General features: G+C 35.7%; 1 protein-coding gene across 1 annotated transcript in view; it reads left to right on the forward strand.

Annotated features, from left to right (window-relative positions):
- The window catches only part of LOC128860820 (putative transcription factor SOX-15), a 115,492-nt gene that overhangs the window by 81,467 nt on the left and 18,988 nt on the right, over positions 1-15,037 (forward strand). The window contains exons 4-6 of the mRNA XM_054098579.1: positions 10,341-10,407; positions 10,598-10,725; positions 14,341-14,429. Coding sequence (XP_053954554.1) covers positions 10,341-10,407; positions 10,598-10,725; positions 14,341-14,429 — 284 coding nt within the window. The remainder of the gene's footprint in view (positions 1-10,340; positions 10,408-10,597; positions 10,726-14,340; positions 14,430-15,037) is intronic.

Here is a 15,037-nt window from a genome sequence, read left to right on the forward strand (position 1 = left end):
TTACTGTAACAACATAAAACTTCATTAACCAGGGAATTTTGCTCTAAGACAGTTCTTGGCCAAAAGAGAATGAGGACCGTATCGGATTCATGTAATTTTTATTGTTCTGTTTACTTTGAAATGCACATACATAAAAAAAATTTCAACTAGCGCATTATCGTGAAGAAGAAGCAAAGCTCGATACCTCGTGTTTATTCCAACAAAACTGAATCCAAAAAAACCTGTATTAATAATTTTTCCAGCGCCTGCACCTTCTGATTGTCACTAGACTCCTACTTCGACTCAGATTCGTAGTGATTAGCCCAATTTTCGTTTCCAGTTACAATCATGTTCATAATCCGGTCCCTGTTTCCGCTATGCAGATTCAGAAACTCGCGGGAACACTCGATGTGCAGTTGCTTTTGATGTGATGTGCGGGGTTTCTACACCTTTGTTGCAGTGGCGTTAAACGTACCCATACTTTCATGGAGAATCTTGCAAATGTTCATAAATGTATGATTCTACAATTTTTTTTTTCTCCAACATGCACCTTGTAGAAAAAGTAGTTTGACTTCCTTAGCAATCTCTAAGCAAACTGTTACTTTTTTAGGCAGGAGTATTTGTATAGATATGGCATCTCTTAAAAAATCATCTTTTCCCCCTTTCTCTTCCCACTTGGCCTGATTATATGTATTGAACCATCAAAATTATTAACCTATTTTACTGAAGTTGATTATTTAGAGCTGTAATGAATCGCTAACATGGATAAATAAAAAAAAAACCCAACCAACAAATTCATTCTGCGCAGGGGACGAGGGCTAACGCGTAAAATATTAACCATATTGAAAACTAATTAAACTCGCACTAAGACCAATTAGTTTTTAGCATAGTAAATGCCTTCGTGAGCTTTAGTACACAAGTTGCCCCTTTCGCTATTTTAAACATTCTCCGGTACAAAACTGGCTCCTTTTCTCCACTTAGGAAAACTAAGTATGTTACACGTGTATTCGTACTTAAAACAACTACAATTCCTCCTGAATTATGTCAACTTAAATGTGCTATTGGCATTCTGGAACCAAATTGATGACCACATCGAAAACTCAACACGGATGTATGCAGTACTCAAGTCATCAGCAAAGAGGGGAAGTGAACTTCCTCTACAATTTCAACTCCCTTCTTGAGGCTTTTGTAGATACTTGTACATGTCGTTGTACGTCAGGATGTGTTGTTCTGTTAGAAATTGTAACATTCTAACATACAGCAAGTACAGTACTTATGTGCATTCCTAGGTACTCAATAGTATATGTACAATGTTGTTCTTGTTTGTGCATACTTAGTTAATATCATGTAACCCATATAGTATATCTGTCCTCATTGTTCATGACTGACAATGTGCTTGTACTTATGCATGAATGTAAACTCATGTCATTCAATTGGACGACACAACAAGTCAGTACTTCAGCAATCTACTGCTTTCAAAAACCTATGTTCTAATATAATATCATGCGCATATACATATACATACATAATATGTGTATATATACATGCGTAGTATAGGTAATGTATGTATGTAGGTATATATGTGCATACTTGCAAGAAGGCACCAGGTTATACCCGCATAAGCAAACATACATTCACATATACTGGGTAGTCCAAAAGGCTCGGTAACAAAGTGCCTCTAAATTTGAACTCGATTTAACCTCGGAACAATGTTTCAGTCTCAAAACTTAGAGAAAAGTTCCACATAAGAATGCGCGTGAAAATGTTTAGCATTTTCGTAATATTTCGCTTTTTCCATTAAAATTAAAGAATTATTGTTGTAAGCTCCATGTGTAGACAGGAATTAACCGTGAAAAACGTGAGGGACCGAATTACTGCATATTGAAATTGGCCATTTTTAAAGCATTGATTTTTGATCATGAAAAATGTATAACATACGACAATCGGTTAACGTTGATATACATATATCTGGAGCAAAATTAATCATCCAATTTTGTTTTTGAATATTTTCTTTACTAAATAAAAAAACCAAAAATGATTTTTAGTGACGGAAACTTTTATTGTGACCTTTACGAGCTTCATTGCTCGTCTGTTTGTAATGTTGCGGGGAGAATCCTGTATGTGGCTACAAATCTGTTGCGGGGAGAGTCCTGTATCCTTAATGTTGCGGGCTTAAAAATGTTGTGGGAAGAGTCCTGTATCCAATCCAATAATGAAGTCTGCTGCTTCAGTTTCGAAATTACAATTTTTCTCTCATTTTATTTTCTAAAATATTCCCTTTATATATACATACATATTTTTTTTCAATCAAAGCCTACTTATTTTCACAGAAAATTATAACAAATAACAAGAGTTGAAAAACTTTAAAGTGTTTATAATGAAAACATATTTCACAAAATCGGTAAGTTCTATGCATGTATGTAGGAGAACAAATGACTTATTTTAACCGAATAGTTAGTTTGACTCAACAGTTTGTTTACCACGATCGTATACTATAGTTCACAAGTCGATGGTTTTCGAGAAAAGCGACACAACTCAAAATTAACTCGAATTCGGAGTTTTGCCGTTAAAAGCAAAAATCAACTACAGAGTTTATATATTTTTATCTGGAAAACTGACCCACCTCAGTATTTTGTATTTTTGAATGGTGGCACTTTTCTCGAAAACCATCGAAGTGTCAAATATCACTGTCGTACACGCCATTTGAAAAAATTATAAATCGTCCGATGGAGTGATTAATTTTGTACCACCTTTTATAAGGTAAGAAACAAAAATCGGGGTTGATGCGAACTTCTCAAGCGAACTCAAATTATAGCAAATCTGGGATTGATGACAAGAAAAATAATACTGTGTGTTTGATGAGATTGGATAGCAACAGTGCATTATGAACACCTGACAATTATTCATTATGTTCGACTTTTGTAAAATTAACTTAATATAACAAATTTAAATTCAATATAGGCCTGAAAAAGTTCTATATTATTCTAACGTGCAAAGTCGCGATATCTTTTTGGCCACGGGTAGATCGACGACGTTCGAGGGAACTTCTAAGGCTAACCAAGCCGCAAATCTCGAATCTTGTGGATATCCTTTCCGTACATTGTCCATACCAGCCATTTATCCTATCCTATCTCATCGGGCTGTACCTAAAAAGTAGCAAAAGATCATCGATTAAAATAGCTCATATATGCATACATACCAAATATCTTGAACTAATGATTGACCATAGGTTGAGCTTTAAGCAACACCTAATATACGCCAGCCGTAAAACAGCGGAGTCTGTAACTGCATTAACCCGGATTATGATAAATACGAAAGGTCCTAAGTAGGCTTCTAGGAAGCGACTTAGCAGTGTGATATCATTTATCTATACCGTATCGGAAGATCCTGTATTAGGCAACACGTGTATTCTACCAGTTAAGCTGACTGCATTTGAATTCACTGAGATAAAAAAAAAACACCGAGCAGATCCAGCACAACTGACCAATTAAAAGACTGAACGGAAACGAAGCATCCGTACGCGGCAGGAGGAGTGGAAGAACTCTATAAACGGACGATGGACATATCGATTGATTCAGAATATCTCCAAATGGTTTGATCGAAAACATGGACTGACCCAAATACTTAGTGGGCATGGTTGCTTTAAATATTATTTGCCTAGACTTAAGCATGAGGACGGCCCATACAACGCTTTTTGTGACAGCTTAGTTGAAGACGCAGATAATGGTTTCTTTGTCTGTCCTCGCTTTGAATTCGAAAGGAAAGAGTTGAGTATTATGATAGGGAAGTCAATAATGGTTAGTAGATAGTAGTAGAAGCGTAATGCTTGACTGAGAAGAACTTTGGTTCCCTGTCAGTAATATGTCAAAAATAGTAATCACCGAACTGCACCGCGCTGAACAACAGCGCAGATCTTCATGAACAGGCATTAGGCCGCTTCCCCGCTCGAAGTATTACTTAACGGTTGTCCGCAGTGGGAGGGAAGCGGAGCCGGGTTGGGCTCTTAGTGGGTGAGTTGAAAGACAAGTCTCACGCTTTTCGGCATTCAATGCTTTTTGCCATCTCCATAAAAAAATATATAGTTACATACATATTTCATTTAATAAGGTTCATTAAGCTACATAAATAAATGTTTCACTCAAATATGTTACCGAACTTTTTAGGTCACCCAAACGTACGAAATACTCGTAATGCGCAAACATGTCGGATGTTCAACCTGTAAGTGGCATACATATAGACATACGCTTATACTATGGATACAAATGCGTGCACTCAAATCCACGTGCTTTAACGTATCGCACACGTCTGCTTGCTGTTCATGCCGCATCCTGTCAAGTGTTTATACTTTTACTTATAAATTTCGCCATTCATTTCCGTACTCTAAAGTAGGCAAGCGGTCGACCGATGCTTACAACCATTTCGAACCGCTAAATCTCAGCCCTTTCTCAACAGACCCTGCCACAGCATGCTATCCAACGCCTACTCGACAAAATTGTAAAGTGTTGAATATTCTTGTAATATGCGTATGGATAGGTTTTCATGTCCTTGCTTACCTTCCACAGTGTGGTTTCTGTTGAACTTTGTATGCATGTATGTACACATGTTTGTTACTTATTTGTTTGTTTGTTTCCATTTTGAAAATTATTTCCTATGCGCTCATAAAACTTATTTTGCAACACAACAAGGAAAGCCGGCACCGGAATGGGTACCGGCACTGGTATATCCTCTTCATTTATGTCATTGCTTTTGTACGGGCACATCCTTACGCCTCTTTTTCTCTTTAGTCTTCGCTCTTTTTTGCATTCTCATTTTCAATTGTTAATTTTCTTTTCTTCTTTGTTTACTGTTAGTGAGTAAATCTGTCAGATTCTCATCGGTCCTTATTTTGAAGCACAGGGGGGCTTTTATGTGCTTTTACCCCACTGATTTATACATTTACTCATTTATTCATTCGCTCATTCATTTGTGCTTTTATTTCCATTATTTGTTTATATCGGAGCATATACTCCGGCATTTTCTGCTATTCTTCCTTCTGTATTGTTCATTCACTCATTTTCTTCGATATGATGCAACTGTCGTTTGCCCTTGTCTTTTACCCATTGATTCTTATTTCATTCGTTAATTAGGCGTGGGAGTTTGTTCATTTTTTCACTGCTTGGATATGTATACATACACATACAAGTTCACGCGCACCAAGGGTGTAGCCAGGGGGTAAACCCAGTCGGCTGCTGCCTCAACCTTCACATATTAGCATATTTGGATTTCCAAAATCCGTAAAAAAATGAATTTATGCCTTAGTCATTTGTTTAAAACTGGTATAGGTATACTAGGTTTGATCGTCTTTATTCACTTTGTGCTGACAGGATTAGGTATTCTTAATAATAAAACAAATACGATTTTTTTATAATCCAAGAAAAAAATAGAAGGGGAAAACAGCATCATACATGTTAGGGTGTCCCTTAGATTTCAAGTTCAATATTTTTTTACGCATATCTTCTTAAAAGTTTTGTAATAACCTTCGCCCATATAAGTTGCATAAGTGCTGCGCTGTGACTTGCAACTGCATGTTTTATTTGTCATTTCATACGTGATTTTGGAGATTATTAGTGCTTCATTGTTTAGTGCGTAAACATGTTGGTGGAATTACGAAGTGACGAACAAAACATTTTCCTTATCGAATTGCCTAGCTATCAAATAAGTGGTTCAAAATCACCATCTAATCGACAAGTTCTCTCAATCCTATTTTACAATATTCGTCGGGTTAAACTGACTGTTAGTGAAAGCACAAATCTTGTAATTAGGGAGTGCATCATATATTGGGAAAAAGCAAGAATTACAACAACGGCATTTCCTAAATGCGTAAAGAAACTTGTAGATTTATATTATGTTGGAGAGAGTTACAAAAAAATTGTAAGAAAACTCCGATTACGTTCAAAATCCGTGAGAAACAATCTCAAATTTGATCTTAATAATTTGTTTGATATTGCACATGCTTATGATTTTGAGAGCATGCAAATAGATGAAGATGAATTATTTTTAATGAAATAGAAAGAGACAGATCGCATGGGATGCTTAGGTGGTGTAGACAAAAAATTAGCGGAAAAAAAGAAAGATCTAGACGACGATGACTGGAAGAAGAGGAAAGGATTGTAAGGCAAAGAGAATCACTGGCTATTATATATATTTGCACCACAAATATCTTGGAAAGTGTAGAAGAATCAAACGAAGAAAAGATCTTGAATTCTGAACTCAATTGACGGCGTTTCGGTTGTGTAAGCCGCTTTCTGCTGCTGATGAAGTTCATCAGACTTTTAATATCAAGGTCTGCTATATCAGCAGGCGTAAGAAAGAAATGGGAGCCAAGATGTTTAAATCTTAGTCCCGCGAAACCGGGGCAGCTAAGGAAAAGGTGCTGAGATGACTCCACCTCATCCTTCATACAGCTGACCCAAAAAGGACGCGAAGTAATATAATTCGAAGTCACACGGCATGTATACCTCACGGATAGTGCCCTCTTGAGGACGCCCACGAAAGTTTAAAGCTGAGATTTTGTCATTCTCAGAATAACCCTCGAACGCCTCCGATCCACACACTGATCCGTTGTCGAGGAGATGAACCCTAAGTTTCTAAGGATACTTGAGTGTCCGTAAGTGAGGTCGAGCCTGAAGCCCGAACATCTCAGCCTGATTGCAGTACATGCAGCGGCAGTTTTGCTCTTGGCAAATTCTATCAGAGTATATGTTGATTAGCAGGGTGAAAGTATACAACCCTGCCTCATTCCTCTTCAAATGGATATTCCTTCGGTAGTATCACCATCGATATTTACGTAAGCAGTTTGTTGCCAATATAAATTTCTAATGCAACGGATCTCTTCTTCATCTATTCCCATAGAATGAAGAAATTCTATAAACTTATCATGAAATACATCTTTTTGAACGTCCTTGCAACTCTGAACTAAAACCTGAACTTATATATTAGCAAGGCCTCGCGGTTTTCCAGTTCGTCTCTAAAACCGAATTGGCAGTTTCCTTTCGATCCTTGGCATTTTTTTTAATAATTATCTATGAAGAACTTTTAAAAATATTTTCAGTGTTGAACGCTTGTACGCAAACAATTCATCCAGTTCATGGCCGCAGAAGTTATAGTTGCTAATGTAAAAAACTTTGTACTTAATCTTACTCCTGAAATTTAGGTCAGGCCGAATTTTAATTTTTTGAATCAAACCAACTCATAGCTAGTGGCACTCGTGGTTATTAGCCAGTTTTGCACATTTTCAATAACAAATTACTTTGAACTAAGTTTCATCGCGATATAATAGACAGACATGCATGGCCAAATGGACTCCTCTCATGATTCTGAGCACTTTAATATTTATCTATGTATGTATGTATGTACGTACATACATATACTCGTATGCTGTGCAGAAAATCTGCAAAAAGTCCTTTCCAAAAATAGTCAATTTCCATTGCGCCAGTCATGTGCTTAATTTGGTTGTCAACCACTTGAATAACCTCGCCGAAATCAGAAACACAATTCAAGCAATAAAAGGCATACCTGTAATTAATATTTTAACAAATCTGCCAATTGTAGGCAGTGTCTGCCAAATATTCATTTGTTTTATGGAACACGACGGTTAGGAAAATATGTGAGCCTAAACGATTTAAAAACTGAAGAAAACAAACAGAATTTGCTGAAGTAGTTGTGGCATTGGAAGAACTAAGCGTAGAAGTAAATGCTTCGACTCGAAATTAATCGTATCAGTTGCCAGTGCGACCCTTGAAATTTTGAATTTTATCATACTGATTTTTTGTTAATTTTTTTCACATAAAGCAAGTGAAATAATTAAATTCTTTTAAATTTATGAATAAATATGGATTCCGAAAAAACTGCATCAACAGTCCTTCTAGGAAACAAAAAAATATGTTGCTGTAGACTTAAGTCCCTAACTGTACTTCAATAAAACACAAAATATAATAAGATAAGTAAGATAAGTGGCAAATTTATTATCATTAAAGTGCAGACTAACTAATCAGAATAACTAATCACACCCAGAAAGAAAAACTTCAGCTCTTCTATTAAACGAATAACTCCATCTATGACTAGGTTGCACTGCTACCGAAAAATTGTTTAAGATAGTAGAACAATCTTCTTGAGATGGAACATTTCTATACGGTAGTTACGTTCTTATTGTATCCATCTTATAAAAGAACAATATCCTTAAGTTGATATAACATAATTAATTTCTAATAATAACACAACTACTTGCGTCCTGATTACACTAGTTTACACCAAAAATGGTCCTCGACCAAACGGCGTTTTTTAAACTAATTTGAGGTCGCTGAAACCAAAAATGTATTTAATTTTTTTTTTTTTTCAAAGAACGGTTTCCGAGATATTCCCAAAAAACCTGTTTTTTGGGCAATAGTGCAGTTATTACCTGCAATCTCGAAAACAGTGCGCGCCATTTCTTTCGTAGCAAAATCTTGATGAAATCGTTCGCCTTGTTCATCACTTTCATCCCCCAAATTCGGAGGAAAAAAATCAAAATGACTGTGAAGTAGGTGCATTTTTAACGACATGCGAGCACCTGTTAACAAAAACAAAGTTAATTGGAAATTTTCCAATAATTTTCCAATAAATTTATATGATAAATATATTTTGGAGTATGTACGTTTTACTATACCAGCCAATAGTTTTAAAGTATTTCATCATTGTATGAATCAATTGACGGTCGTTGTTGCTCCTGTTGTTTCCCAAGAATCCATGAACAACTTTTTGAAAAGCTTTAGCTTCGGAACTGTCAAGGCATTGTTGAAATTCTGTGTCCGTAAACAATTTCTTTATCTGTGGGCCGACGAATATACCCGCTTTGATTTTCTCTGTTAACAATCTTGGGAACTTGGTTTTCAAGTATTTAAGGGCTGTGTTTCCCGGTTTTTTTGCCAAAGCTTTCACAAAATTCTTCATTAGCCCTCTGTCGTCGTGCACAAATTTATTCTTGCAGAAATATGGTGCCACCGGAAGATATACACAGACGTACAATGTTCATACCTAGCTCTTATTTAGCTGGAGTTGGTACAATGGGTAAATAAGCCTATTCTGCGACATATATATATATATATATATATATACTATATATTATATATATTTATTTGTATGAAATAAATATTGTTTTTAATTATAGTGAGCCTAAGAACAGTTATTTTGCGTGACTCAATATTTGTATACATCAAAAGGATATACGACAGACGATGAAATTGTCTTCATTTACATAATACGTTATAACTTCTAAAATTTTTCGTCGATTCAGACTAACTTAAACTTAAAATGTAGGTGACAAAATTGCCTTTCAGAAAACCTATCTTATGTCGATATAAAAAAATTTTTTGTTCCATAAAAAAGTTAATAAACTTTGATAATTTAGTAAAAAACGTCAAAAATGCCTTTTTTTAACTTTCAACAGCTGTTTTGCGAAAACTACGACTTCCATTAACACTAATTATATATTGCCATGTAGGTTATATGTGTGCCTTTCGAAATTTATGCACTTCAAAGAAATAGCGCGCACTGTTTTCGAGATTGCAGGTAATAATTGCACTATTGCCCATAAAATATTAGGTTTTTTGGGAATATCTCGGAAACCGTTCTTAGAAAAGAAATAAAATTCATTTTTGGTTTCAGCGACCTCAAATTAGTCTAAAAAACGCTTTTTGGTCGAGGACCATTTTTGAAAGTGAAAATTCGTAAACTAGTGTTAGTAGTGTGGTAAAGTACTTTTAAATTTTCAGATAAGCGTTAAACTGCTGGATACGCATATAAAACTATAAGTAAACAAAATACACAAACTTTAAGTAAATGTAAAATATAGCCAATTTCGCGTGTTTGTTTTTAAGGTTGTTTGCAAAAGAATGCAATATGCAAAAAGTAACTTCATGAAAATAGCGTACTGAATTACGCAATGAAAACAAAAAAACAAAAACAGTACTAAGGTTAGAATGTTAATATTATATATTTCAAATCACAATCGTGTCGTTTTTCGGCCATTTTGTCATCGAAAATTCCTCTAATCCGCTTAAATTAAGAGAATTAATTCTAGTGGTCAATCCGCATTAGTTGCAGTTAATTCCTGAGATAATTCCGAATTAAGTAATTAATCCTGATTAACGTCACCGTCTGTTTAGGCTATTATGCGCGTAGCAATTCGACAAGCGTATTAACTATGATGTAACCACTTCTTCAAGATATGTATGATTATCTTATTATTGTTATTATTGTTTTACTTCTCTTAATATCAAAAACTCTCTTGCTACCCGAACTTTGGCCTTTTAGCTAAAACATTGGTCGTTTATTTTTCGTTTCAGGAGCCGAATGGAAACTTTTAACCGAAGAAGAAAAACGTCCATTTATCGATGAAGCAAAACGGCTTCGGTAAGTGCACAGTTTCAGGGATATTGACTAAAACTTTGCTTGTATTACGTTTTGTTTACGGGCTTAGGCAAAGGCAATTATGCTAATGGAAAATATATGGGCATAAAACGTTCCAATGACTTCCATAATATGTGCATACATACATATTTGAGAATAATTTTGAAAAGAAATTCTCTCTGATTATTTCCAGAGCAATGCACATGAAAGAACATCCCGACTACAAATATCGTCCCAGAAGAAAACCAAAAGCGTTGCGACGTGATGGTTATCCCTATCCGATGCCATACCCATCAGTGCCCGTGGAGGCGTTACGTGCAGGTGAGTAAGCGTTGCTTCACAGTAGAAAATATGTATGTCTACATAACCATATATGTATGTATGTGAGTACATGTGAACACGCATACGTGCATATGTTTCTACTACATAAATGAGTGCATGAGATTTATATTCGTATGGGCGTGGAACATAGTAAAACCATTTTTAATGTGTAATTAAAATGCAGGGAGATTTTATAAGCACTATAAAATACACAAATACCCATGTACTTATGTATGCGTGGTATGTATGTTCATGTGTAGATATTAGACCATCCATAGTTTGCAAGTACTACTGCATACAAGCCATGCATACCTAAAACTGCTAGGAACTCAGATCTCTTTTAAAACAAATAGAGACGTATTTACATATATGAAATTTACATTTAGACATTCTACTGTATTATATAATATTATACAGGCTGTTTATGCATACATATGTGCATACATACATTACCTGTATATAAATATACCACATAGCATAAAACAAATCTACACCCCCCACCCCTCCTAGAGATAAATAGTTTGGAGGAAGTACATTATTTGCGAAAAGACAAATTTCTGAATGGCACGCACGAATAACAACAATGACGAGCATCGCCTATCCCGCTAATGTGGCAAAAATATGTGTACATGCCTACGTACATAAAGAAAGATGTATGCGCATTATTTGAACAACCCTCATAACTATTTATATGGTGATGTAATAAAACATACTTGCTGCAAAGACATATGCTGAAACTTGTAAAGTCATCAACTTTAACTATGAAGTCCCCCCTTGATGAATCAGCAATAAAAACATATAACTACGATAACTTCACCCTCTGCATAAACATAAAAGCTGCTCGCTTAAGGAACTACAAGATTTCCTTACTTTTCAATGTTGGCAGTGCGAGGTTTTAAATTAGCATAATTCAATTTAGGAAACTTTTTGTATCAGTTGACAACAAACATTCATGAATTTCGAAAAAACGAAAAACCAGCTATGTCACGAATTGATTTCCCTGAAATTAGATAAATATTATAACATCTTTATGCTGAAATGTTAAATGCTCGCGTGCAATAAATATCTGCATAGACTCGCATAAAAATTAAACTCGTATAATCCTTGGTTTCCAGTTTCCTGAGTATTTATAAAGAGTTATCAGATTGGTTGTACTTTTCCAATGGGGTTATTTTAATAGATCACCCGTGACTACTGTCAAACTAAATACATAACTTTTTCAGTATCCATTGGCATTTTATTATGGAAAATCGTACATTTGTATAATAAAAATAGACGCTCTGTGAAAAGTGTTCAACGAGCGATCAAGCCAGCTTATGGTGTTTAGCGATGAGGCCTATTTTTTGCTTAATGGCTACGTCAATAAGCAAATTTGCCGTAGTTGGGCTGAAGAGCAACCCGAAGCCATTCAAGAGCAGCCATTACATCCATTGGTAAAAACCGGCCTTGCGCGCCTATTGGCTGGAGGAATCATCGGCTCATACTTCTTCAAAGACGAGGCTGACGCCAATGTAACATTGAATGGCGAACTCTATTGCGCCATGATAAAAAACTTTCTGACGCCCAAAAATTGAAGCTCATGATCTCCACAACATTTGTTTCCAAGAAGCCATACCCCGGGAAACAATGGATTTACTGTGTGGTCGTTTCGGTCAGCAATTTATCTCTGGACTCGCACCGGTGGATTGCCCACCAAGATCGTGTGATATCACATCTTTGGACTTTTATTTGTGGGGCTATGTAAAATCTAAAGGCTTTGTGGATAAACAAGCTTCAATTGAAGCATTGGAGGCTTACATTATTTAAGTTATTCATGAGATACCGACGGAAGTCCTCCAGCGAGTCATTGAGTCAGAAAAAAAATTATACAAATTATGCAGCAATTAATTACTTAGCTTAAATTAAGAAGAAAGCGGCACTAGCTACGGGGCTTTCGGTATTCTTTGTGATACAATACTTCTTATCTTAAATTTGTAACTTTCATAAAAGTGGATATATAAATTTTGTAAATTGTTTTTTTATTTATTTTTGTAGCCAGTTATTATTAAAACAGGGTGTATTTAATGTACTCTACATTGAATTAAGAATATTCTTGTCTTTTCGGTAATTATAAACTAATTTGATTTTGCTATAGTTAGGAATGGATAAAGCCAAAGTAGAGGTGCCATAACCATAACGCCATACATTTGCTGATCGAACCAACATATGGGCAACACTGTAATCGATTAGAGGTGCATGCCATAATTCCTCATAACGATAACCATAGAGACCAAATGAATTTTGGGTTTTCGCCGTAATCATAACCACTTGCATAGTGTTGCGTTGTGTTGCACTGTGATTTGTTGAACTGTGGTATACTTGTTGTTAGTTTCTGCACTTCGAACTGCACAAATGTGATAATATATGTAAATATCAGCTGCTTATGGCTATGTTACCAATAATTGATGACACTTCTACTTCGAGCTTAATGCCCGCGACACGCTCATGCATTTGCTGTCCAGCAGCTTATATGTGTGCATGTCGGCTGCATGACACTAATATCTAAAATTTTTGATTTTCATCATGCAAAAGCCGACAACAAGTATGTGTGACACGAAGCAAGTACGTGTGTCACCCGACATGAGCGCGTCCCCGAAGCATAAGATTGTGAATAAATTAATGCTATCTTCGCATAATTTCCGTTGTGTTCGTAGATAGAGATAAGAAGTGGTCAACTGTGTTTGTTCCGCCGCACAACGGACAACAAAATGAACTCCTGCGAAAATAGAATTGAGAGTGAGTGAATATTGTGTGACCAAGTTTTAGACGGATGTAAGGCTTCATAATGTTAGAGGACAGGCTTCCAGTGTAGGTTGAAGCCAGTCTCTCACGTTCTAACGGCGTACACCGAGTACTACTTTGACGTGAGATACATACGAAATTTCACGTATATTTCGCAGCAAAGCAATTTGTATGGATTTTGACAGCTATTTCACGTGAAACGCAAACTGAGTACTACGCTCAAGATCTTAAGAAGGTGTCAAAAATATTTATATAAAAATCTGATTGTGGAACATCCTGTTAACATTGCGGTCGCCTGTTGTATATTTGACATACCTTCGTACATTTAAATGAATGCATGGACATACAAAATGAATTCTTGCTACAGTAGCTAAAAAGTAGCAATCGTAGCCATTGTTTTTGTGAAAGGGAATCCAACCCATTAAATGTTGCATGTATGTATTTATATTATCTCCATCGAAAAGTGCCTGATAACTCAAAGAAATTAATGATGTGGCGCTTGCAATTATAGATAAAAATTAAAAAGAAAATATACGATTTTTTACTATTATCTTTTCTGAAAACTATTTCTTTGAAGTTTACCACCATTTTTTTAATAATAACACTAACTTAAAAAATTATAAAAAGCTGAATCATAAAACAATTACATGAAGTCAGCAGTTTAACTCTTTTACATTTGACATGATAATTTTGATAGGGAAGAATTAACAATGAATAAAAATTTCAATTTTTATCTTTGTATTTTGAAGAGGATGGCAATTATTTTAGACAATGCAGTAGCGCTACCAGAATTTCATACTTTATTCATTCACTTTGCGACTCTCCGAATTTCAGGTATAACGCCAGGGTACTTTGCGCCAGGGCCAGCAGCCGCATATCACTTGGGCAGCCACCTGACACAGACGAATCCGCCAGCATCACAGGTGAGTCAATTAAGAAAACCTGTCTGTCGTCAATATGTACGCTTGTATACAAAAACAAATACTTAAATACTAACAAGGCTTAATTGCCAAAACGCATTCAAAAGTAAACGTTATAATTTAAAATGTGGAAATAGAAATATATTTCGTGTGGAAGAGGAAACTAATGAATAAGGCGCCAACTATTCAACTCAATGGCATTTAAGGCCAACATTAACCATCACTTGAGGCAACGGCATTGAATGCAATGCTTCTATGCAGCACTCAGCGTCCACATCTCACTTGTGCTGCATCAAGTGGAAGAGGCACCTGCGGTTTGTGTATTTGTATAATTTAATCACATAATTACTGAACTTCCACAAACTGACGCCTACTTTTCACTGTTGTCTATTATGTATTTATACAAACAAAGCCGAGGAACGATTCCAAATGTGAACCTTATCATAAGGAAGGCGTCAATCATTTTACTATGTACAGCGTTGCTGCCCCATTTGAACTAGGCCTCTTCAGCTGCAACTCAAAGCATTCTTATAATCCTTTGAACTTTTTCACACCAATTTACTGCGGACGAGCATTTATGTCAAGTCATCGTTAGCTTTGTAATGACGAGT

This window comes from Anastrepha ludens, chromosome 4 (assembly GCF_028408465.1).
Source record: "Anastrepha ludens isolate Willacy chromosome 4, idAnaLude1.1, whole genome shotgun sequence".
NCBI lineage: Eukaryota > Metazoa > Arthropoda > Insecta > Diptera > Tephritidae > Anastrepha > Anastrepha ludens.